The following is a 25,767-nucleotide window of genomic DNA, read 5'->3' on the forward strand; positions in this document are numbered from 1 at the left end:
TTCCCTCTTGTGCCACACCTGAACACTAAGTCCTTATAGCTTTGTGTTCAGCATCTGAACAGGCCTACAACTAGGTCCCCTGTTTGCAGCTTACATGGCCTCTCTCTGGGGCTCGCTGTAAGGAAATATAGGCCCCAAAATGACCATGGAGAGGAGTGATCTGGCCAAGAGGTTCTATATTGCCAGGTGGGAGAGGGAGAGAGCAGAGAGCCGAGAGAGAGAGAGAGAGAGAGAGAAGGGCAGGTGCTTAAATACCCCTCAGTGAGACTCAGTATGATCTGATTGGTTAGGATCTTATGGTTCATGCTGATTGGAGGTTGGGGCAGAAGGAGGATTCAAGCTAGACTTGAGGCAGGACTGTGACCCTGGGAGGCAGGACCGTGACCCTGGAAAACAGAAGCTTAAGGGTGCAGTAAGAACTGAAACCTATCGGCGCCATTATTGCCAACACTGGCTCCACTTGTTGCCTGTGTCTTTCTTTGGCAGACGTTCCTAGGTCCTCACATCTCCAACATCCTGGGATCTCCATTGCAGATTAGTCTTCATCTTCACAGCTTCAAGCATTGCCATGTCATGAGCCATCTACAGGAAACTCTAACTCTGTCATATGTTCCCTGTTCTCCCAGGCTTTCCTTTGAAATATGGTTAGAAGCTCTCCATTGACCCCATAACTCTTACAGTCTGCATGCCTGTAAAACCAGCATCATGTGAACAATGCCAAGTCTGTTACCAGCTCTAACAGTGGCTGAGCCCCTTTGGAACACTAGGGATTTGACCTCTTTGAGTGTCAGGACAGCTGCAGTCAGTGAATTAAATCCTGAGGAAATAACTTCCTCAGCAGTCCTACATAAGCAGGGCACCTAGGAGGTGCTCTCTTCTGAAGGGAAAGTCTTTCAAATGAGTTTATTCTTTCACACCCTTGAGCCTATTATGGGCAGGGTCTGTCCAGGCCCTGAGAAGCCCTCAAAGCATTTTTTTCTATTGTCCGATACACATTACTTGATTACTTGGCTTTTTTTTTTTTTTTTTTTGTAATGGCATTAATTTCTTCAGAAGCCATATTCCTTAGCTCCATCTTTACACACAAGTCTTGTGGCCTGTATGAGCTGGTCCTAAGAACCTAACCAGGAGCTATGGGAGATTGAGAAAAGACAAAAGATGAACATGCAAAAAAGCTGGGGTCAGGTGGCCTGGGTGTTCTGGTGGAGACACACAACAGCCTCCACCACCTCCAGTGAGTTTATTGTATACAGCAGGAAACCAGGAAGTAGAGCAACAGTTCTCGGGGTGGCATGACATTGTAGTTGTCAGGAACAAGGGGACCTGCAATTGCTACTCTCTGGATGTAAGCATCTTAGGAAAAGCAGCTGTGCTGCATTCTGCCCTTGCCCCCTTCTGCAGCTGGGACTGTGCCCATCCCAGCCTGCAGACATGGCTGTGCTTATGTCAAGTTCTCATAGGCTTCTCATACTCTGCTCTCCACATTTCCCCCTTTTTTATTTCTTAAATGCTCCTGATGAAGCCTAACCCTTAATCCAAGGAGGTTTCTTTGCACCGTGTGGCATCCAACTGAAAAAACAAGAAAACAGGTGAATAATAACACACTTACTCCTGCCAAATACCAGAAGGAGTGTTTTAGCAAGTTAAACGGATTGGAACCCTCGAGTTCATCCAGGATGGTTTTTGCAGTATTAGCTGGAGAAACAACATTATCATAAACTTTTTGCATGACCAATATTTGTTGCCTTAATTGCCGTAAGTCTGCAGTATCGTTTGCTTCATTTCCATGCGCCCATAAGATGAGCTTTACCCATAAAGTTATAGTCACTATATTGAGGCACCAAATGTCCTGAGGAATGACCTCCCGTGTGCACTGTATCATTAGCAAAGATAGCTACAGGGTGGCTCTTCCAAGTGATAGGATGCACCATTGGTGAGTTGGGCATGAAAGTCCAGTATGTATGGCCCTGGACAACGCTCACCTGTATTATGATTATGACCAATGCCACCAGCAATGTGGCTGTGGGATTCCCAGCCATCCCCAGTCTACTGGTTACCATCGTTGCCCTGTCCATTAGTTTCTTCATTTGGTCCCAGGTGGGTGGTTCACTGTTCTGGTCTGTCTTGCCAACAGCCATCTCCTTGGTCACCTTCTGGTCAGTGGAAGAATCAGCCTCAGCGGTTCCCTGTCCTGGGGGAGTCCTCCAGTCTCAGCTTCCTCATCTTTGGGACCAGGGGGGTCCATGAGGCTTGACAAACCACGATGATACCCACACTGGGTGTTCTGCATCTTCAGGAAAAGCACAAGCATGCCTTCGACCCCACATAGCCAAACAGCGATGACATGCTTAGTGGACTCACCAGCGTGTGCAGAGGCATAGATATAATGATTTGTTGACCCTGTTTTTTTTTTTTTATTCATATGTGCATACAATGTTTGGGTCATTTCTCCCCCCTTCCCCCACCCCCTCCCGTCCCCTCCTTTACCCTCCCAACCCTCGCCACCATCGAGACTGTTTTTGATGGTACAAAGCATGACTTAGTCGGGCAGCTTCTACAGGTGTGGCAGTTTGCATGAGCAAGCCCAAAGCCCAGAGACTAGGTTATCTGCCTGGGCATTACTGTCAGCGAGTGGGCCAGGGAGATTAGAATGTGAGTGCAAATGGCTCACAAAATGGGTGGAGGCGGGTTTGCACCAGACTACGCAACTGAAAGAAAAGACTAAATAACTCTTCACTATTAATATGGTCAATATAAGCAGTTTCAATGTGGTGTAGAACACCTACCACATAGTGACTATCACTATACAGATTAATAGATTGTTGTGGAAAGTCCCTGAGGACCATGACAACAGCATAAATCTCTGCCCTTTGAGTGGAGGCAAAAACATTATGTTCAACCTTGTGGCGATCTTTGGTATAATAGGCAGCAGTACCACTCCCAGAAGCATCAGTGAAAATTGTGATAGCCTCTGACAGAGGGGAGGATAGAATAATTTTTGAAAGACAAATGCGTGAAGGGAAGCAAACTTAAAAGTTTTGAATGCGGGAGATGTTCCCCGACCTGTCCAGGAAAATTAACCAGTGCAGGCTGCCATAAGTCTGAAAATTGCCGTAACCAATGCTGTTGATATTTTGAAAATGGGACAACAGTATTACTGGTCTCATTCCCCAGCAATTCACAACAACGAGTGCGTCCCTTAGCAGTCAGCCTAGCTACCAGCTCATGATATGGTATAGGAACCTTAGTGGGAGAGTGACCTAAGTGTAACCATTCCAACACCCCCTGCAATTGCCAGAGTGCTCCTGTGGCACAGGAATGGGGCCAGGCCTTGCCATGGCTGAGCTCTTTTAGGAGGCAGTCAGACACTGGCACCCGCCATAACTCAGTCACTCTTGGGCTACCTGTTCCCGGCAGTGGCAGTGCACTCTGCAAATCCCATTCGTCCTCTCCAACACTAAGGGCATATCTCAGGGAGTCAAGCTGGATACCAAAAAGGAGAATCTTTGTTTATGTGAGGGAGTGGGAACCAAACAATCTCTAATCACGGATCATAAACCGAAAGTAAAAATGGGCATGCATTCCAACCATTCAGCCATATATTGTGCCCTCAGCCTGTCTCCTACCTTGTTTCCTGTTTCTAAATTTACAGTGCCCTCCCCCAGGGAACCACGGGCAAGTATCCTGTACAAAATCTAAAAACTGCATAAGCTGAAGTGACCTGACCCTGCTTCCTCTAGTCTTTAGCATAGCTTTTAAAACTTGTATATAGAGCTCCCAGTCCTTAGACTCACACTGTCCCATGTTTTTACACCTTGCTTATTCAATTCACTCTCCCCCTCACCTTACTTGTTTTTTATTACACGCTCACTTCTTGGAGAGTGTCTCCTCATCTTGGGCTCCAAGTTCCCTTTTAGTTAGTCCCTGTTAGGGTGCCACCTCTCACAACCTGTGCAAGCTTGTCCTAGGAACCTAACTGGGAGCTAGAGGTGATTGAGAAAAGACAAAAGACAAACATGCAAAAAAGCTGGGGTCAGGTGGCCTGGGTGCTCTGGTGGAGACACACAACAGCTTCCACCACCTCCAGTGAGTTTATTGTATACAGCAGGAAACCAGGAAGTAGAGCAACAGTTCTCGGGGCAGCATGACATTGTAGTTGTCAGAAACAAGGGGACCTGCGATTGCTACTCTCTGGATGTAAGCATCTTAGGAAAAGCAGCTGTGCTGCATTCTGCCCTTGCCCCCTTCTGCAGCTGGGACTGTGCCCATCCCAGCCTGCAGACATGGCTGTGCTTATGTCAAGTTCTCATAGGCTTCTCATACTCCACTCTCCACACATAACTCTTTTTCTGGCAAAACTGCAACCTTCTCCCCCCGCCCCAAAAATCTTTCTGCTCTGCTTTTTGCTTCTGATTTTCACTCCAAACCTGGCTAAAAGCAGCCAGCAAAACTCCTGTCACAGCCTGAAATGCCCAGGCTGACTTGAAAACATCCTCCTCCAGATTAATTAGTCCATCATTTTTAAACTCTTAGGGCTTGGACGAAATGTAGGTCTGCTCTCTTTGCCAGAATGTAACACACATGGCTTATAGTCTAATTCCTATTAGAGTCCTCATTCCCACTTGAAAGCTCATGAGCATAGTCTTTATCTTTTGTATTCCTATCAGCATTCTGGACTTCAGCTCCCATCAGAATTACCCACTAAGCTCTATTTACCACATTCTGGGGCTTCTGTAACCCTAAATGCCACACTCTTCCAAATTCTTTGTGCAAACCAGTTCCAAAAGCTTAAGAACCATATGATCAGGTTTAGTCACAACAGTGACCCCACTTCTATTGTACCAGTTTTCTATGTTAATTACTTTTGTGTCACTGTAACCAAATAATTGAAAAAAGCAACTGATTGGAGGAAGTATATATTTTGGCTCACAGCTTCATTCCATAGTCCTTGGCTTCATTGATTCCTGGCCTGTGGTGAGACAGAACATCACGGTAGTGGGAGCGTATGGCAGATGCTACTCACCTCATGGCAGAGAGGAAGCAAGAGAGAGAGGAAGGGATTGGGGACTGGTTATAACCTTTAAAGGCACACCCCAGTGGCCTACTTCCTCCAGGACAGCCCTATCTCCTAAAGTTTCCATCACTTCTCAAAATATAGCCACCAGTTGGTGACCAGGCATTCATCACATGAGCCTGAAGGGGACATTTCATATTCAAACCATAATAGTACCTCTAGAGCATACTAAAGTTTGAGAACCATTGCTTTATATTATTTTTCATCTTTTAGTTTATGTTTGAAATTCTAATAAGTTGAAAAATTAGGTTGATGAATGTGAGAGGCCAATTTTGAATATAACTAGGAGAACTTGGCTTTGAGGCAAAGATAAGGTCATGTTATTTTCTTCAGAGTTAGCAGATGAATTGGCAAGGTACTATCAGAGAGCCAGCTAATAATAAGCTACTAAGCTAAAAATAGTCTTTAAGCCAAATTACAAATTTTGCTTTTCTTGAAACAATCGATATTCATTAGTATCACATAAAGAGCTTTAAAAAACGTTCCAGATCTTACCTTAAGAGATTTTGGATTTTATTGGTTGGATTAGGATCTGGATTTGTTTTGTTTTTTCCAAGACAATTCTAATATATGAACAACATTGAGAACCAGTGTCCTAACTTGGTGTACATAAGAAGTGACTGTAGAGCTCCTTAAAAGCTTCTTATGCCTCATCCCCAGAGTCTGACTGAATAACTTGGACAGTAAGGGTCCATGAATTTGCATTTCTAATAGGCTTACAAGTGATCCAAAGAACATTATCTTAAAGTAAGGGATAGTTCATTATCTCCTTGATAAATTTATTATTAGTTCTTTTCCTTAAACCATTAAGCACCAATTAGGAGTTTAGAGGGAATGGAGAACTTGAAAAAAGTATGAGTGCTAAGTCATTTAGTAAATTTTATGTCTGAACTTGTATTAGGAATTTAAAGTTTCTCTTTATAGTAGTATTAATTAATGACTCTTTTTCTGTAGTTTTTCATTTCCTCCACAAGTGTTATTAGAGTGAGCTCGTAGCTAAGAATCCCTATTTATTTCTTTTTTGGTACTGGGAATTAAACCCAGGGCTACCCACATGCTAAGCATATGCTCTACCCTCAATCCTTAATAATGAATGCTTTTGAAAAGGGAATAATGTAAAACAAAATAATGAGTAATTTTGAAAAAGTAATATAAAATGAAACAAAATACCTACTCAAAAGCAACAACAACAAAAAATCAAGACTTAATTACTGTAGACTGTAAGGTTGGAAGAATAGAAAGAGAATATGTGTAGTCAAATAAATTAATGGCCTTCTTACAAATGCAAATGTTGTGTCTGAAAAAAGAGAAAATGCATCTAATAGTACCTATCAAAATGTTTGTCTTGTTTTCTTACTGTCTTACACATACAAGAATCTCTTTTGTCTTAGTTGACACTTCAGAAAAAAAATAGATTCATTTACCTAATATTTTCATGGTTTAGAATGTATATCAGAGATGTTTTACAATGTGTTTAGTTTCAATTTTTAGTGACATTCTTGAAATATTATCAGAAAATTTTAGATAAATGGACTATAGAAAACCATATAAGTAAGATGTCTTTGTTTTTTCTTTAGAATTTTCCCGTATTATTACTTAAGAGCGAGCATATGAATTAAAGTGGTGTGAGGTTTTTTTGCAGTTCTTGAACGATTTCATACACTGTTTTATCATGTTTTTCTATTGTGTTCTTTAAAAATTCTACCTGTTCACTATAATATAATTTTACTAAGAAAAACATTGTAAATAACTCTGGATAAAGATACATTCTTTGGAAAATTGTCTTAATATGTTAATATGTGCCCAGTTTAAGAGTTCTTTAATTTTTTTTCTCATAGACTTTTCTTTTGTTTTTCCCTCCCAGTGGTCATATGCTTTAGAGAAACCCAACACTGGCAGCATATTTAATATTGCGTGGTCAATTGACGGTACTCAGATTGCTGGAGCCTGTGGAAATGGGCATGTTGTTTTTGCACATGTGGTGGAGCAACGTTGGGAGTGGAAAAATTTTCAAGTAACATTAACTAAAAGGAGGACCATGCAGGTATGAATATGGTTCCATGGTTGGTTAAACCTGCTTCTTTTTCACATTCTATGCAAAATATAGAATTATCTTTGTAAATTATATTCCCTCATTTATAAAAATTCAGTCATATTTGAGATATTTTAACTATGAACTATGCTATTAGTCACTTTTTCATGACATAAGATAAGAACCTTTTACTGAGAGAGAAAGTGAATGTGTATAATTACTATAGTTATGGGTTTAGGAAAGACTAGTGAAATTGGAAGCCTTTAGGGAATGTGGGGCTTCAGTGAAGGAAGGACATTTGAAAGAGTTAGATTAGTAGGAGCAAGTTAAACTTAATGCCTGGAGCTGACTCGAAGGCAGGCATAACCTGCTAGTTACTGACAGGTTAAAATGTCTTACTTGTAACAGAAGGAATTTATTTAACCTGATTGTTTAAAATAAGCCTTTGACGAATTACTGGAGGCAAGTCAAAATGGGAAAATAATGCAAAGTTCCTTTTGGGAGTTAGGAGGTTGAGGAAGGAAAAATACTCTTTCTCATTATCTTTGGGTTGTAACTGAGGCCCTTATGACAAAAGGACAGATTAATAAGACAAAAGCATTCAGTTTTAAAGGAAATGAAGACCTGAAGAAACAGTTAAACAACTGTGTACTTTTATGCTGGAGTTGATGAAGAGCAAAAAAGATATGAGCTAGTAGTTACAACCTGGGGAAAACTCGGAAAGCCTGTTTGTTCAGATTCTTCCCTATGTCCCTTTGTTCTTAGAGATAAGGATGTTCCTTCCCTCTGGATTGAACTTTCGCTCTCAATATAAGAAGGATACTTCTCACATCAGGGTGACCTACGACCTATTTCATGGTTTTAGAAAATCAGAAGGAAGCACAGAGTGACCCTTCTGTGTCTCCTGTTTTTCCCAGCTTCCTTCAGCTTGAAATACTCAGTGTACTGTGGTATATATTTTGGAGTTAATGGGTAATTTTAAAGTGAAATACTTTGTAGATTAGTACAGAGCTTGGGATATGGCAATGGGAGATGGAAGGTAGAAAACGTTTATAGGTCAGAGAACATGAGCAACTTATATACTCAATTGTAGGCTTCTCTTCTTTTAATTATTTTCCTTATGAGCATGTATTATTTACACAAAAGTGTTCACTGTAATATTTCCATATGTGCATAAGAAGTACTTTAATAAAAATCACCCCCTTTATTACTCTTTCATATTACCCCTTGCTTTTTTTTTTAAAGTTTTTACTGGGTTTCAGTATGATGTTTTCATAATACATAAAATGTACTTACTTTAATCAAATTCAACCCCCCTATCATCCTCTCCTCCCCTCTCACTGGGTCTCTCCCCATCCAAAAGTACCATTATTATTTTTGTTTTTAGAGCTAGATTCCACATATGAGTGAAAAAGTGGGATATTTTTCTGAGTTTGGATTATCTTGCTCAACATGACGATCTCCAGTTCCATCCCTTTTCCTGCCAATGGCAAAATTTTCTTTTCTATATGGCTATGTAATACTCCACTGTATATCTATACACCACATTTTCTTTATTCTCATCAGTTGATGGGCATCTAGGCTGCTTTCATAGCTTAGCTATTGTGAATAGTTCTACAATAAATGTGGGCATGCAAGTGTCTCTAATTGTAAGCTTCTTAAAGGCATAGAGACTATATTTCTCTCATTCTTTATAGGGCCTCCACTAGCCCAGTGCCTTTCATATAATAAGTGCTCAATAAATATATCCAAACCTAATTGGAGAAAAGGAGGAGGAGGCCAAAGACAATCGGCCAATGCAAATCCTCTCCTTCCTTTTCTTCCTCTTGTATAGTTGCTTCTATCTTCAGTCTTCATAATTCATGTTATTATGGTAACTATAAAAATTTGGAAGCATAAATTATATGATTTTCTGGGCAGATCTATTGAAATATTTTGTTAGCCTAAGTATGTAGGTTTTTAAATTTGGATATATTTGCTAGACTCATAATAATTAGGCTTCTTACAGTTTTTCTTTGTGTTATTTGCTTATTTAAAAATTTTAAAGCTTCATATTTAGGGAATTTAAAATGTACAGAGTAGTGCATTGAGTCTCTATGTACTCATTTTCCAGTAGTCATGAACCCATGATCACACCTGCCCATCCACAGCCATAGGTACCTTACCTTCCCCAATTATTTCCAGGAAAAATTCAGACATCGTATTTCATCTGTAAAAAGTTCAGCACAAACAGCTAAAATATCAGCACTCTTTTTTTGGGTGATTCTGGGATTTAAACTCAAGGTCTCTTGTTTGCTGGGCAGGTATTCTACCACTTGAGCCATGCTCAGTCCTTTTGCATTTTTGTCCAGGCCAGCCTTGACTGCAGTCCTCCTACTTATGCCTCCTCTGTGCTGGGATGATAGGTGTACTCCACCAAACCTGGCTTCTTGGGTCTCACTAACTTTTTGCCCTGACTGGCTTCTAACTGCAATCCATCTAATTTCTGTCTCTCAAGTGGCTGAGATTATAAACATGAGTTATCATGTCTAGCCTAGATAAGGACTCTTTTTAACATAACCACAATGCCATTGTCAACCACAATGCCATTGTCATATGTTAAAAGTAATAATTCCTTAATAACAGCAAATATCCATGAAGTATTTGGGTTTTCAGTTGTTTCTTATATTTCACAAGTTTAAGTTTGTTTTTGTGAATCAGGATCCAAATGATTATATTGGGTTGATGTACTATTAAAGTCTGTTTTAGTCTTTAGCTTCCCAGTTTGTCTTGTTTCTACCCCCTGTACTTTATTTGTTGAAGAAACCAAATGGAATTACTATATTCATACAGTGCAAAGGAGCTAGGTAATGTAGAGTTGCTAAGAATAAGTTAAAGTCTTCGTTACAAAAATACCCCAAGACAAGAATGTATCTAGAGAGTTTTTCTTTCAAAATAAAGAGTAATAATCTAAGTGGTGAGAGGATTTTAATGTGAAATAAGATGAACTATGAAGATTTTAATGGCTTATCTAGTCCAAATTATCTTTGTGGCTAATGTTTACAAATAATTTTTTTTAACGTTTTAGAACTAGAAAACTTATAAAGAGGCCTTACAAAATCAAATAAAACATTTAGTTATATTTTTGGTAAGTTGGACCCCTTCAGCATTTTTCTTAGATAATTTCCTTCATTCATTCAATGGATAATTGAATTGAGTGATCACTACTTGCTAAGCACTGGGCTAAGCAATAGGGAATACAGTAGTGAATAAAACACATCTAATCTTTGTTCTTATGGGTCTCTTAGGTTAGTATCTTAAAAATCTTTTTTTTAAAAAATATATTCAGCATATTGATTCAAGGTGAGAAATGAAGGAAAAAAATTTATTGGTTCATGTGAAAGTCAGTAGATAGACTGGTATTGTTGAGGCTCATATAAGATCAACAAGACTTATTACTTACCTTCTTCAACTCTCCTTTTCTCTGTAATGGGCTTCATTTTCAGAATGGCTTTCTCCATTTTGTGGCTTTTAGCTCCAGGCTTCTATTCTACCAACTTCACATTCAGCAGAGAATGCTTTTCTTCCTGGTAATTCCAGCAGAAGTCCCAACCTTGAGTCTCATATGCTACGGAGGAAGATGAGTCAACCTCAGCTGAACTATTTAATCATGGAGACTAATGGAAGGAATAGTTGCCCAAAGGAAAATCAAGTCATATTTACCAGGAAAGGTATAATTTGATCTGGACAGACAAAAAAGATATCCATTACAGTCTATTCTTTGGTTATTAAATAGCCATAATCACCCCAAAACTTAGTGGCTTGACACAGCAACATTTATTATCTCTCGTTTTCTGTGAGTCAGAAATCCAGTCCTGGCTTAGTCAGCTCCTCTGGCACAGTCTCTCAAGACTGCTTTGAAAGTGTTGGGCAAGGTTTTAGTCTCATCTGAAGTCTCACTAAAGGGGAAGATTTACTTTCAAGCTCAATGATTTTTGGCAGGATTCAGCACACCAATGTCTTTTGGACAAAGGTCTTCAGTTTCTTGTTGGCTGTTGATGGGATACTTACTTCAGTTCCTTGTATGTGGCTCTTCATGGGGTAGCTTGGAACTTGGAATCTTGTGCTACCAACTGAGAAGAGCCAGAGAGAGAGAGAGAGAAAGCAAGGCATAAGTCATGGTTTTTTATCACCTGAGATCAAAAGTGTCATCTTGTCACGTTTGCCATATTCTACCCAGTAGAAGCATGCTACTGGGACCAAGTGGAGAGATTTATACAAGGGTGCAAATACCAGAGGTAAAGATCTTTGGGAGTACCTTACAAACTGCCTACCACAATTCATACCCTATTCATATATGTGTAATTCAGATCTACACCACTTAACTAATGCAGCTACTCCATATGTGACTAAAGTAAACCTTTATCCCCTCCCAAAAAGAAGACATTTTAGACTTGTGTAGTTACTGTATCAGCTCCAAGTCTCTAGTCTGGAAAACTATGAATAAAAATGAATTTATTTTCCCTCTTCCCTCTTCCTCCTTCCCATATTCCAGGTTTACAATGATGAAGGGGAAATAAGATGGCTACAAGAAAAACAATTTGGAAAAGGGAAAACATCACACAGCGATTACCAAGTCCATAGCTTAAAATCTAGCTGGACAGTATTCTAAGAATTCATTCTTAACAATAGTTGCTTGGTCACTTTGGCAATTCTAGTTTGCTTTTATGGGAAGGTCTCCTTGAACTTTTTGGAGAATCCTTATTCTATAGCAGCTCACTTTCTTTAGTTGTAAAGTAGGACCCCAGGATTTCCACAGGAACTGAACAATCACAACTTTTTGTTTTCAGGTTTTGTTAGAAGCTTAGTAGGCTTTTTCCCAATAATAGGCTTCATTGCTCTTCCTGCCTCCCTGGACCTCAGCGTCTGTGGGACACAATTGGCTAGAATCTATCCCTTGCCTACAATATGTATCCTAGTGAATAATTCTCTCCAAAGGATACAGTTGATGTCTTTGTTAGGAGGAAGGGCCTGGGAAAGGGTACCGATGTAGGGGATGGGGCAGTTCTAGGGTCTCAATCTTACCATTATTTCTTTCCTTTTGTCCTAATTTTAGCATGGGATATATATTTGGCTTTTTAATAGTTGCCAAAATTGAAGAGTATCTGATTCTTAGTCACTTTGTGTCTTGTAAAGAGGTAATAATAGAGTGAGTTTCAGAATTAAAGGAGATAATGTCCATAAAACGAAAACAAGTAGTAGCTTTTGCTATCAGTATAGCTATGTATAGGATTAAATGAGTATTTAGGGTAATTTTGCAAACAGAATTTTAGACTTCTTTTGTGATACTGGGGTTTGAACTCAAGGCCTCACACTAGTTAGGCAAGCTCTCTAACCACTTGAGCCATGCCCCTAGCCTTTTGTGCTTTAGTTTGTTTTTCAGATAGGGTCTTGAGTGTTTAACTGGTTGACCTCTGACCTCTATCCTCCTATCTCCTCCTCCTCAGTAGCTGGGATTATAGAAATGTACCACCATGTCCAGCCCTGAGTCTTTGGACTTATGTCAGTGTGAGGAGTCTAAATATTGTGATAAAGTATAAGTTGATGTAAGTATCAGGAGATTAATCCTAGAGCTGCCTTGAATTGAACAGAGTAACAAGTACATTTTAAAATTCAGCACAGAACATTTCTGATATGAGATTCACCATAGTTTTGTAACTGTAACAGTTTTGTTATTATGAGTGGGTTTTTTTTTTTTTTTTTGGTTTGGTTCTATTGTGCAAGATTCACAGAAAAAAGGGCATTCCCCCTAGTGAAGCTTCAGGCAAGTATGGATTTTAAGGAATCTTATCTGTAATTTGAATAATGGCAGAAGTCTGTATGATTGGTTTTTTAAATAGTGAATTTTCCTTTAGATGTATCAACAATTTATTTAACTAGATAACATGTTGCTTTAAGGAAGGTAGAATATAACTTCCCTTAAAAATTTTAATATCATTCTATTAGCTTCAAAATGCTTCCAGAGGTATTTTGAATCTTTAAAAAAGACTGGAAAGTCAGACTTCTGGTGAAGATGTATCATAACTTCACTGAGAGTGGGTTGTACATTCTTGCTGTAATTAAAAAACAGCTGGTTCCTGAAACCACTGTCTGTCCTACAGCTTTCTTGTGTTAGTCACTTTTTATGCTGTGACAGATAACTTCGAGAACACTTTCAAAGGAGGAGAGGCTTATTTTGGCTGTGGTTTGAGCCCATGTTTGGCTGGCTCCATTGTTTCTGGGCCTGTGTGAGGGAGAGCATCAAGGTGAGGTGTGTGGTGGAGCATAGCGACTCATCTAATAGCAGTGGAGAAGCACAGACAAGACTGGGGCCTGGGACAAGCTGCAGCCCCCACATGCATGCTTCTGTGACCTACTCCTTCCAGCTAGACCACACCTTGGGAGTTCCCACTACTTCTGAATAATGCCATCCAAGTGCAAATCCTTCAGTGAATTAATCCATTGACTAAGTCAGAGCCTGCATGATCTAATTGTCTCTGGAGTCGCCCATAGACACATCCCTCTATCCACTCAAGTTGAAAATCAAGGTTAGCCATCACTCTCCTCAAGTTTGCTTTATTCTATGTGCCTTAGGTCACTGGATCTAGAGGGGGAATAAATGTTTTCCTTATTCCTCAGTGCTGATTCTAGACCACCATAACCTCATCTTCTGGCAGAGATAAGTACTTGGAAGAAGTACTTACAAGAAGTTTGACTTTATCTTCCTCTATTTCCTTCCATACCTTTCCTTGTTCATTAATACTTTGTCATATTATTTTCAGAAAAATGGCAACATAGCTCAAAGAATTACTCAAAGTACCCCCATTACAATAATAATTAAAGAAATACTAACTTGCAGATATAATTACATTGATTTTTTTCCTCTATTTTTCACCTCTTTTCTGTTTTACCTATTCTCTTATCTATTGATATTAATCTGATTGAGATTAGGTAAATCTAACTTGCCCACCATTTTTTTTGACTTGTTGCAGTTTGTCTTTCAGCTTCAAGATTTTTGGCCAATACTGCCAAGTGCTAAAATCCTTGTAAACTAGTCTGTTAGAAACTTTGCTAAGGATTTTGACTATCATAGGCAAGCCTCCCTTTGTTAGCTGTTGCTTCGCTTTCTTATTATCTCTGTGAGTTTACGTATGGAAGGAAGTACTTTCCCACTCTGTGCAGCTTGGCTTCTTCACTATGCGGTTAGTTTTTTTTTTTTCTTAAACCAATACCTCCTTCTAGATTACTTTTGATTTTTAAAAGCAATTACACCTCTTTTTTTAGAGCTTAAATTTTAAAGTAAAATCTGTACTAAAAGGAGGTATTCTTAATCTTTTTGGGCAGAAGACATGTAGTCTCTTTCCAACTTCTATATGCCACCCTCCTTCAACTCTATCTCAGTGTTAGAACTTTTTTCACATTATCACTCATTGCTGTATCATTCAGTTTGGCGTGCAAGTTAAAAATCCTTATAGGTCTTTTTCTACTTACTTCTAAGAGGTTTTTTTTAAATCTGTATTTTCTTGGTTGATTTTTATATCCAAGTATATCACCTTATGCCTAGTTGAATTCTTTTTTATATGATTAGATAATCAAGAATGCATTGAGTTTTTTGTTCATATTAAAAATCTGAACTTTGATGTTTTAATGTTGTTTGTTGGTCTTTCATTTTTTCTTGTTTAGGTTCGTAACGTTCTTAATGATGCAGTGGATTTACTGGAATTCCGTGATAGAGTCATTAAAGCATCTTTGAACTGTGCACACTTAGTTGTTTCAACATCTCTTCAGTGTTATGTGTTCTCGTAAGCATCTTGCATTTCTTAAAAGTTCAGTTTTATCTGTTATTTTCAAGTTTTCACATCAACATAGTTTAGTTTAAACTTCACTTATTCAAAATCTTACCTCAAACAAGAAGTGAGAAAAAGTGAGGTATGTATAATGAAAATAAGTCTAATAAAGCTTGCGTCTCAAAGGTTAGTAATCATATTTATAACAGGAAATTTACCTTATCTGATATAGTGTTTATTCTTAGTGCTAAAGAATTTGGTTGTTTTATTTCAAAACCCAGAGTTTAGGAATAGCTGATAAATAATAGGGAAAGGAACCAAACAAAGGTATTCAGTAAGGGCACAAGGAGTTTAGGCTTCTTATATAGCTCAGGGTAATCATGGATGCTCTGACCAATGACCCAAACTTATCCAAAAATAATGAAAAAAAAAATTCAGTATGCTCCATGTTCAAAGGCAGGGTATAATTTTATACATCCAAGAAGCTCGTATCTATAACTTAAGTATGTTCTTCAGTTCAAAATGTTTAATATTTAATGAGGTTTTTTTTGGGTGGTAGTGGTGGTGATACTGGGGTTTTCCAGGCAGGCTCTCTGCCACTTGAGCCACTTCACCAATATATATTTGGTATTTTAAAAGGGTAACTAAGTGTGCTGATGAGCAATGAATGACTAGTTTTCTGGAAACAAACCTGATTCATGGTGTTTGATGATTTCCATGATGTAAATATTTGTACCATGACCAATTTCAAGTTACCATAGTGAATTTGCTGAAAGCAGAGTTGAGAGGAGATGCAGAGTAGCAAACCATTACATTCCTTTGCTACCGTGTAGAAACAAGTGATGAAAATAATTTCATGTGCATATAGTAAACTAAATATAATCCTGAAGGAATAAGTTTTTGAGTATTTATTACCTCTGTAAGCTCAATAGTTTATTAAATTTCATTTTAAACGGTTGAATGAACAGTTGCATTTAGTCAAATTAACAAAATTTAAAATATTTAACAACCGTTACAAGCTGGCTCTCTAGCATTCTACTAGTTGACTCCATAACCATCCAGAGAACTCATGTAACCACTATGATACTTTTAAAAGTTGTAAGTAGTTAAGGATTTTTTTTAAGTCTGTGCTTATATTTGTAAACTATATGATTATAGTTTAATCATGGAATATGGAATTGAGGATACAACTACATGTGTCTTATTCATCACTATATGCCCAGTATTTAGCCCAATATCGGCACTTTATATTTTGAAAATGAATAAATGAATTGAAATACATAAAATATAGTGTTGCTTTGGTATCCTAAAGCCCAGTAACATGGAACACAATGATACTCAATTTAATCATCAACTGCTACCAGCATATTTTAAAAAATTTCCCACTCATTATGTACAAATCTGCTCTAATCAGAATCTGCAGCTTGGGAAAATGAACACAGAATGGGAGAACCAGAGGAGAGTGGATAAACAAGCAGCTCAATTTTATGTGAATTTTTTTTCTTAAATGAAAGGAGGAACAGTAGTAATTTAAGAAAAAAATCACTTAAGGAAACTCTTCAGTTTAGAGCTTTCTGTTTGTCGTTAGAAAACTGGCTTTTAAATGTCCTAAGTGAGATTTATTTTACTAGTTAGTGGCAAGGACATAATGTTTGAATCTGAAGATTGATATCATTAGGTGTTACTTGTATCAAAGACATTGCTTTTTAAAATACTAAAAGTTTAGCAGCCGTTACTTAATTTTTTTTGTCATTTTACTTTTCCCATCTTAGTCATTGTGTAGCAAAATATAAGATCGCTTTTCTTCTTTTCTGAGTTAACCTTATTTCCTCTCCCTGGCAGAGTAGTAGTTGGAATGAAATAGGGCTGAGGCCTGTCATTACTGAAATATATTTTATTAAGCTGGAAAACCTACTAGTAGTTTAGATAATAATAACTTTTTTGTTTAGCAATCATTATGCTATCTTTTATAGTATTTTTAGTATTTCTATTTTACAATATGAAGTTTAAGGTCACAGAATGATTACGTAACTTGTCCTAGGCTAAACTATTCGGCTTCTTTATTTTTTATTTTATAAAAAGCTCTTTCTTGGCAGGTGCTCTGCACCTTGAGCCATACCTCCTGCCCTATTTGCTCTGGTTATTTTGGATATGGGGCCCCACTCTGCCCACGTCGACCTGGACTATCCATCTTCCTATTTAGGCTTCCCGCCATGGCTGGGATGACAGGTCCTTGCCATCATGCCCAGCTTTTTTCCATTGAGAGAGGGTTTCATGAACTTTTTCTCCCTGGCTGGACTTGAACCATGGTCCTCTGATTTCAGCCTGTTGGATAGCTTGGGATGCCAGCCAGGCTCATGCCACCACACATAGCTATTGGTTGAGATGGAGTCTTGTGAACTTTTTGCCCTTGCTGAGCTTAAACCACTGTGCTCCCAATTTTTAGCTTCTCAAGTAGCTAGGATTACAAGCATAAACCACCAGTGCCCAGCTTCATATTATTTAACATCGTTATTAAACCAAGAACTGGGATTTGAATCTTTATAACTGTTGCTCCATTTTTAGTAATAAAAATATAATTATTAAAACAAACATGCAAGTAATATAATGATCTATATTAAAAGAAATTCTAGAAAAAGAATTTTATGTTAAATATTCCACTTATTTTTTCAAGCAACTATTAATAATACTCTTTCTTGTTTTATTTTCTAGAATAAGGAATTTGTATTTCTATAGCAATTATATGTCAGTTTTCAGAAATCACAGTTAATTTCGGTAACTAAATCAGTGAAACATGCTGATATTTTTTTCTGAAATACAAAAGCATGTTATCTTTATCAGACCTATAAACCACAAACTAATTACTAGAACTAATTACTAATAAAATTACTATATTATTAGTAGAAATGTATTAGCTATTTTGCCTTATGCATGCATTTACTTACTGAAAATGGGAATCAAAATCTACATTAGACAAGATGAATTGCCCACCAAGCTGCCTGCACACTACAGTCTTCCTCCTGTCTTCTGGATGCGAATATGAGCTTTAATTTGATTTAAAGAATTGGTTCTGTTAAAGTTAGTGATAGAAATTCAAAATATATAGGAGTAGTAAACATTTTAAACTGTGATACAAGTTTGTCTATTTAAGGATGGATTTTCCCACTTGTAGACATTCTCTCACCCACCCTAATCTTTGAATCATATTATCCTATAAAAAAGGAATGACTTATTCATCATTGGATTCAGTAAGCCTGATCATAGCTTATATTTATATAGTATTTTACTGTTTGCAGAATGCTTCACAGAAATAATTTCATCATAGCCCAAAGATAATATCGAGAGATTGGGAAAATAACCATGTTAAGTTTGTTCAGCACCTGCTATGAGACAGGCAGTTTGCCAGACACTTGGATCATTTATCATTATCCCTATTTACAAATGAGGACACTGATGTTTCAGAGGTTAAGCTTGTTAAGATCGTATGGCTGGGAGATGGTGCAACTATATTTCCAATTCAGACCTGTCTAGCAAAATTCTATCCTCAAAATGTCATGCTGCTACTGTTTTTCAGACATTAGACAACTTTCCCAAGCTAATAAATGGCAAAACTAGGACTTACACTTAGTATTCCTAGGCTCACATATTGTAATACCTATAGTGAACATTTATTTAGTGTCTACTATGTGCCAGTTGCTGGGGACACAGAGTCTCTGCTTTGTATTCGATGATACAGACATGTGAGTAAATAATTTTAGAAAAATGTGCTAAATGCTGTAAAACAAGTATATGTACAATTACTTGTTTATAAATAGAGTCACTTTATTTAAAATAAGTACCTTTCTACTTATTAAATAATTAATATTTGAGATTTTAATAAATATCCATTTTGTCTTTTAGTACAAAGAACTGGAATACACCACTTATATTTGATCTCAAGGAAGGAACGGTTAGTTTAATTCTACAAGCAGAAAGGTAATGTTCTTATTTAATTTTAACTATTAGATTTAGGGTTAAGATATCATATATAGCAGTGGAACATTCTTTAAAATATCTCATTTGCAGAATAGTATACTAGTCATTTGAAATTAGTCTTTTTCTATTTATGTTTAAGAATTGAAAACAATAAATAAATTTAGATCAGTGGTTCTGAAATTTCTTAGTCTCATAATTTCTTTAAATTCTTAAAAAGTTATCAAAGGTTACCATGTTAGTTAGAAATTAAAGGCTAGAGATGTAACTCAGTGGTAGGGTACTTGCCTAACATATGCAAGGCCCTTGGTTCCATCCCCAACACAGCAAGGAAAAAAAAAAAATCTATCTATCTATATACCACAAGCAATCTACAGCTGGATGAGGTAGCAGAGGCAGGAGGATCATGAGTTCGAGGCCAGCTTGGGTAACAGTGAATTCCAGGCCACACTGGGCTACATAGTAAGACCCTATCTCAAAAAAATATACTGAAAAAAATAAAGAAATTAAAACTGAGAAATTTAAAAGATGTTATTTTAAATGATGAGAATAAACTCATTACAAGTAAACATCAGAGTGAAAATATGAGAGAATGAGAGTGAAACAGGCAAATTACTCTGAAATAGTTTAGACCTCGTGGTCTGCCCATCTGCCTTCCTTCCTGCCTGCTTCCACCCAGGCCTTGCACGTGCTATGCATGTGGTCTACCCCCAGCCCTATTTTTCTTTTGTATTTATTTGTTTGTTTTTGGTGAGACTGGGGTTTGAACTCAGGACTTTGCACTTACTAAGCAGTTGCTCTACTGCTTGAGCCATACCTCCAGTCCGTTGTGCTCTTGTTATTTTGGAGTCTCTTGAATTATTTGCTTGTGCTGACCTTGGACCTCAAGCCTCCCAATCTCAACCTCTCAAGTAGTTAGGATTACAGGTGTGAGCCACCAGCGCCCAGCACTATTTTTATTTTTAAATAATGGTTGAAACTCTTTGGCTTCGTGGTCACCATCAGGCTATGACCTGAAGTCTGAAAAATAGCATTCTCTGCCAAGTCCTTCACTATAAATAGGACTAAGAAACTCTGGGCCAGTTAACTTGAGTAAATTGGGAAAAACTGTTACTCCAGGAACACACATTTTTTCTATGAAAACTATCAAGCAAATAGAACAGTAATGCCATACAGAATCAGAGATCAGAGTTAGAAAAGCTAGCCAATAAAACCTGAATAAAGTACAAAAATATAATTGGCATTATCTAAAAAATAGATAGCTCCACATGAAACCTTTGCACTTAAACCATGTACTTTATTCCTTATCCATTCACTCATCATTGAGGCAGCTCTTTAGAGTGTTTATTATCAGGTTTTCTAGCTCACAGCTTTTTATAAATAGCAAACCCAAACAGGAATGGTGCCATGGACTGTTAGAGGCTGGCACAATGACAGGAAGAAAAGTGCCTGTCTGGCAGGGAAGTACAGAGAAAACTAAAGCACAGAACTGTGGAGCTGAATATTATAATTATTCTGAGCTTCAGCCAAGTCTCATGAGAGTTAGAGCTGTCATTTAGTTACTAAAGAGTAAGATCATCATATTGATGACCTTGAGTGATCAAGAAAACATTATGTCAAAATTTATATCATCTGTGTAATGAAATTGAAATGCATTCTTTATTCATTTAGTTATAATTTTTAAATGTCATTTTGCCATTTATAAGGTAAAATGTCATCTATCTAAAAAAGCATATTTGTGAAATGCTTTTTACTTCAACAGTTTCAAATATATTTATTTACACATTGTTTATAAATGTATTTATTGAATATATAAAGGCATATGTTAATTGCATATGTAATTAGAGAATATTTTAGTGACCACCTACCACTGGTCTTATTTATACATTTACACCCATTTTTGTACACTAATGTGTATAGCCACATTCTAATGTGTAAAGACCAAACCCTTCTATTAAATAAACTACTTACCAATCTTTTAGTATTAGTTAATTAAAGTGTGTACAGTTGGTATTCATTAGTTACTAACTTTTCATTGGTTTTGGCTTATTCCCTTTCTGCCTCCATAACAAGAAAGAACAATTAGCAATTTCTAAATCAATGAATACTTCTGAACTGAGAATACTGAGACCTTAAGCATAAGATTTAAAACATGTCTTCAGTATTAAGATGAGTATTAACCAGGCTCACCAACATAGATGCATTGTGTACAACCTCTCAAAAGTCAGTTAAATGACATGTATTACATTTTTAAAAATATGTACCATTTGATCAAGTAATTGTGCTTGTAGAAAGTATATTACAAAATAAGTAGACAAATAGATTCATATACACTATAAACACTTTAAAATAGGGAATAATTTGAAATAAAATGTCCTTGAAGAGTGAGAAGGATGCTGGGTGCCAGTGGCTCACACTTGTAATCCTAGTTACTCAGGAGACAGAGATCGGGAGGATTGTGGTTCAAAGCCAGCCCAGGCAAATAGTTTGTGAGACCCTATCTCAAAAAAACCCATCACATAAAAGGGCTGGCTCAAGGTGTGGGCTCTTCAAAAAAAAAAAAAAGAGTGAGAAGAAAAAATTCATGCTCATGTGGTGGGGCATGCCTCTATTCCCAGTACTTGGGAGGCTAAGGCAGGAGGATCACAAGTTCAAGGCCAGCCTAGGCTACCTAGTGAGAGTCTGTCTCAAAACACCCAAAGAGGGAAGAAAGTACAAAGAAATACCTATAGAATGCTACCCTTCAAGTAAGAAAGGAGAAAAAGAGCCTGGGGATTAGCTCAGTGGTGTAGTGCTTTCCTAGCATGAACAAAGCCCTGGATTCCATTCCCAACACCACAAAAAAAAAAAAAAAAAAAAAAAAAGAAGAAGAAGATAAAACACCTATCTGCTCAATTTGTGCAATAAAACGCAGAAAGGATAAATCAGAAAAGGAAGTAACTGGTTCCAGGGAATGGAAGTGGAGAATGGATATGATTAAATAAAGGAGAAACATTTGAGTATACCTTTTCTATGGCTTTGCCTCTTTAGAATGACCTGAATGTTTCACACCCCCCCAAAATAAAACTAATCTTGAAACTCCAAGGACAAAGAAAATAGTGAGTTAGTAGGGCTGGGGGTGGCACAGTGGTAAAGTGCTTGCCATGTATATATCTCCATACTTTGTGGGGGTTTTTTATTCTGTAGTAGTGTGGATGTGTGGATTAAACTCATATATTCATACTGTTTACTATAGTTATCTCTGTGGAGCTGGATCACAAGAGTCCTTTGTTTGCTTTAATTATTTTTTACAATACTTGTAAGTTTTCAAAGGAAAAATATGCAATCATAAAATATGTATGTGAGTTAGTAAAAAATGACACAGAGCCCAGTGCCTTGGATGTAGCTGTAACATACTACATGAAACTGAATACCTGCTGCAAAAAATGTGTGAGTTTAAGATATGAATGCATGTTTATGATCGCCATGTAATTTTACAGTCATGTGAATAAATGCTGGCACTGAAATTAATTTTTGTGTCATTTTCACTTTAACCAGTGTTTAATGTTTAACATAATCTTTAATTATGAAGTATGTATTAATACTGTTTCATGAAACATAGCATCTGGCATTAAAATCTCTAAATTATTAATTTAGAGATTTTATAATTATCTTTTTAGGGAGATTCTTCTAGGAAATGAAATTAGTTGAAGGTAGAATATAAAAGAAGTCACAAGTTTAGTATATAGGATGCTAATTATATATTCATTTTTCTTCCCTATTCCATTAAAAAAACAAAAACCCAGAAAAACCAAAACAGATGTTGACTTTCAGTTTTTTAAGTATATCATTCTTTTTTTGCATGTATTTTTTTACATTGTTGTACTGAGGGAACATTGTGACATTTACAAAAGTTCTTACACTGTATCTTAGTTAAATTCACCCCTTCTATCATTCTCCTTTATTTCCTCTTCCCTAATTCCTGGAAAAGTTTCAACAGGTCTCATTTGTCCTTTTTCATAACATGAGTACATGAAATTTCCACCACATTCACCTTCCTACATCCTTTCCTTATGTCCTCCCCTCTCCCACTGTACCAATCCCTAGAGAGGAAATATTTCATTCTATGTATCTATGTACTTATTTTAATTGTAGGATTTAGATTTTTCCCAAGTGATAAAACTATCCTTTAGTATAAAAGTAAAAATATTGTATCCTCCTATTTATTCTTTATTTTTTAGACATTTTCTTCTGGTCGATGGTGGTGGTATCTATTTATATTCTTATGAGGGGCGCTTCATTTCTTCTCCAAAATTTCCTGGAATGAGAACAGATATTCTGAATGCACAGACTGTGTCTCTGAGTAATGATACTGTAGCAATAAAAGACAAAGCCGATGAAAAAAGTAAGTATTTTTCTAATTTTCCATGTCAAATTTCCTTGAAATTTGTAAATGCTATAAAATTTTTATGAATTAGCTTTTACTTTCCCATCTATCGATATGTTAACTTTATATGAAAGAATTATGAGCTTCCTCATTTGTTCTAACCATGAATTAAATAAGAACTAAATTGCCTGTATATCCAGTTGTTAGAATAAACAGATACTATCATAACACCCAAGATCTGTGGTAAGAAGTAAATCTTTGTATATTTAGTAGCTGTTGATAGAGAGTTTTAACTCAAGATTGTGGTCCTAAAGTATATAGTAATTTTAAACTTTTTAAATATTCCCTTTTTCTTCATTTGGTAACCTAGTAAATGTTTTCTACATCTTACAATTTATTTTGTTTATTTTTTAAATTAGCAACTTAATGAAGCAGAAGAAAGATATGGATAACTTAAATTTTCTGTTTAAAAATCTAGGCCACATTAGTATTTTTACATAAATATAAGTATGCTAAGTGGAATTCCATAGTACAGTGAAACCATTTTATTAGGCATTGATGTATCACAGATTCCATTATCCAGAAGATATTACTGAGTGCTTTCATTGTGCCCAGTACTTTTCCAGAAGTTGGGGATTAATGCTGAACAAGACAGACAATAAGAAAAGACAAAGTCAAAACAAGTAAATGGAAAAATACATAATAAACTCCTTTGTTTGTTTGTTGTGCCACTTTCTGTTACACGTGAACACTGAAATACAGGCCCAGCCTCCCAGAGATCATCTCTACTTACATTTGTGAATGAGTTCATTCACATCTGCCTAGCACTTTATAATATGTACAGTCAGCAAAAGGATAGAAGGCTTTTTTTTACATTATTAGTTTTAAAACTAATAACCATGTATTGCTATGAAGATGGTTGACTTTAGTCAGCCCAAAGTACTTTTTGAATGGAAACCAAATTTTTCTAGTTTATGTTTATATGCTTGTTTAAAATCCTGCTATATTGTTTTTCTTTTTCATTTTTCTCAGCACACTTGACAATCTTAGAAAATAACTAAATATTCTAACATTTCCTCTGTGAATACAGCTGGTGTAATAACTTATGGTTGTCTAAAAGCTAATAATCAATTAAATTTCATATTATGTATATTTTAGCGTTTTTATGATCTATATAAACTGTCCAGGTTTTGGTTTCTTTTTTTTTTTTTTTTTTTGCTGAGCACTCATGCCACTTTCAGTCTTTATTTTTTGTAATCCTATGTGTGTCATCATATAAAATTACCTCATTTGGGATGAATGAATGAAGTAATTTGGAAATTGCTTAAGGATAATCACTAAAGCACTCCCACAATCTTCCTTTTTTTCCCCAATAATCTTTTCAAAAGAGAAAATAATAGTTATCAAGACTACTATCATGTTTGAGACTAAGAGAAGCCTTGATGAAATGGACAAGGGAGCAAACAGGCAGCATTTGTTTAGGCTTCTTCAATATCATATCTCTTGTAATTTTTACCTACTTCAGAACACCAGAGAAAAGTGGGAAATGGAGATAAAGAGCTTTGAGATATCATTATGCAGACAGTGAGTGATGTATGAAAATAGATCTGTTGGGGAAATATATACTGTGAAAAGACCCCCAAGAACAAAACTTTAGGAACAAAGATTAACAAGCCAAAGAGAATGAAGAGTGGTCCAAAGTAGGAGAAAACTGGGGAAAAACAGTGTTACTTGTAACTCACATAAGTGTTTGGAGAAAGAATGGTCAATAGCATCCAATGCTGTTGGGAGGTAAAAACTACACACAGACTTTTAAAGTGAAAACTAAAAGTAGTCTTTGATTTGGCAACCTATGTGTCCATTGGTGAACTGTATGCCCATTTCATCTTGGGAGCTAATTCTCCCAACTATCAATTAGAAAGCAGAAGTTTTTGCATTAGTATAGTGACACTGAATGACAAATTATAGTAGATTGAAGTATGGGTAGGAGTTGTTAAAGCTGGAATGACTGCGTTCTATAAAGTTTAGAGTTAAGGAGAGGCAAAGAATAGGATTATTTGAGGATGGGGAAGCTTTTTTTTTTTTTAATGAAAATGACTTTAAAGTATTTATATGCTGAGAATGAAAGGAAAAGGAATGGGCAAAAGTAGTGTAGAAGATGAAGATAGGTGATAGAACAATATCCAGGAGAAAGGGGGCCAGGAAAAATGACAAAGTACAGGTAAAGAATGTGGTAGGAGTGAGTCATATAATCATTAGACACTAGAAACTGGAGTGTATATTGTGAGGACCAGGGCTGTTATAAATGAGTTTGGAGATAATCTGAGCTGTTACATCAGAAATTACCAAATGCTTATTCATTTGTTGTTTGTTTATATTGTACTGAGAATTGAACCCAGGGCCTCGTTCATGCTAGTCAAGTGCTCTACCAGTTGAATCACACCCTCAACCCTTTTCTTTCTATTTTGTTTATGAGATAAGGTCTTGCTTACTTTGCCTGTAAGAGTTGGCCTCCAGC

General features: G+C 36.7%; 1 protein-coding gene across 6 annotated transcripts in view; it reads left to right on the plus strand.

The window, feature by feature from the left end:
• The window catches only part of Ift80 (intraflagellar transport 80), a 119,345-nt gene that overhangs the window by 66,181 nt on the left and 27,397 nt on the right, over positions 1–25,767 (plus strand). For all 6 annotated transcript variants that reach the window (XM_074073888.1, XM_074073886.1, XM_074073889.1 and 3 more), the window contains 4 exons: positions 6,939–7,118; positions 14,808–14,926; positions 18,812–18,886; positions 23,104–23,267. In XM_074073888.1, coding sequence (XP_073929989.1) covers positions 6,939–7,118; positions 14,808–14,926; positions 18,812–18,886; positions 23,104–23,267 — 538 coding nt within the window. The remainder of the gene's footprint in view (positions 1–6,938; positions 7,119–14,807; positions 14,927–18,811; positions 18,887–23,103; positions 23,268–25,767) is intronic.

Source organism: Castor canadensis, chromosome 5, assembly GCF_047511655.1.
Source record: "Castor canadensis chromosome 5, mCasCan1.hap1v2, whole genome shotgun sequence".
In the NCBI taxonomy this organism is placed as follows: domain Eukaryota; kingdom Metazoa; phylum Chordata; class Mammalia; order Rodentia; family Castoridae; genus Castor; species Castor canadensis.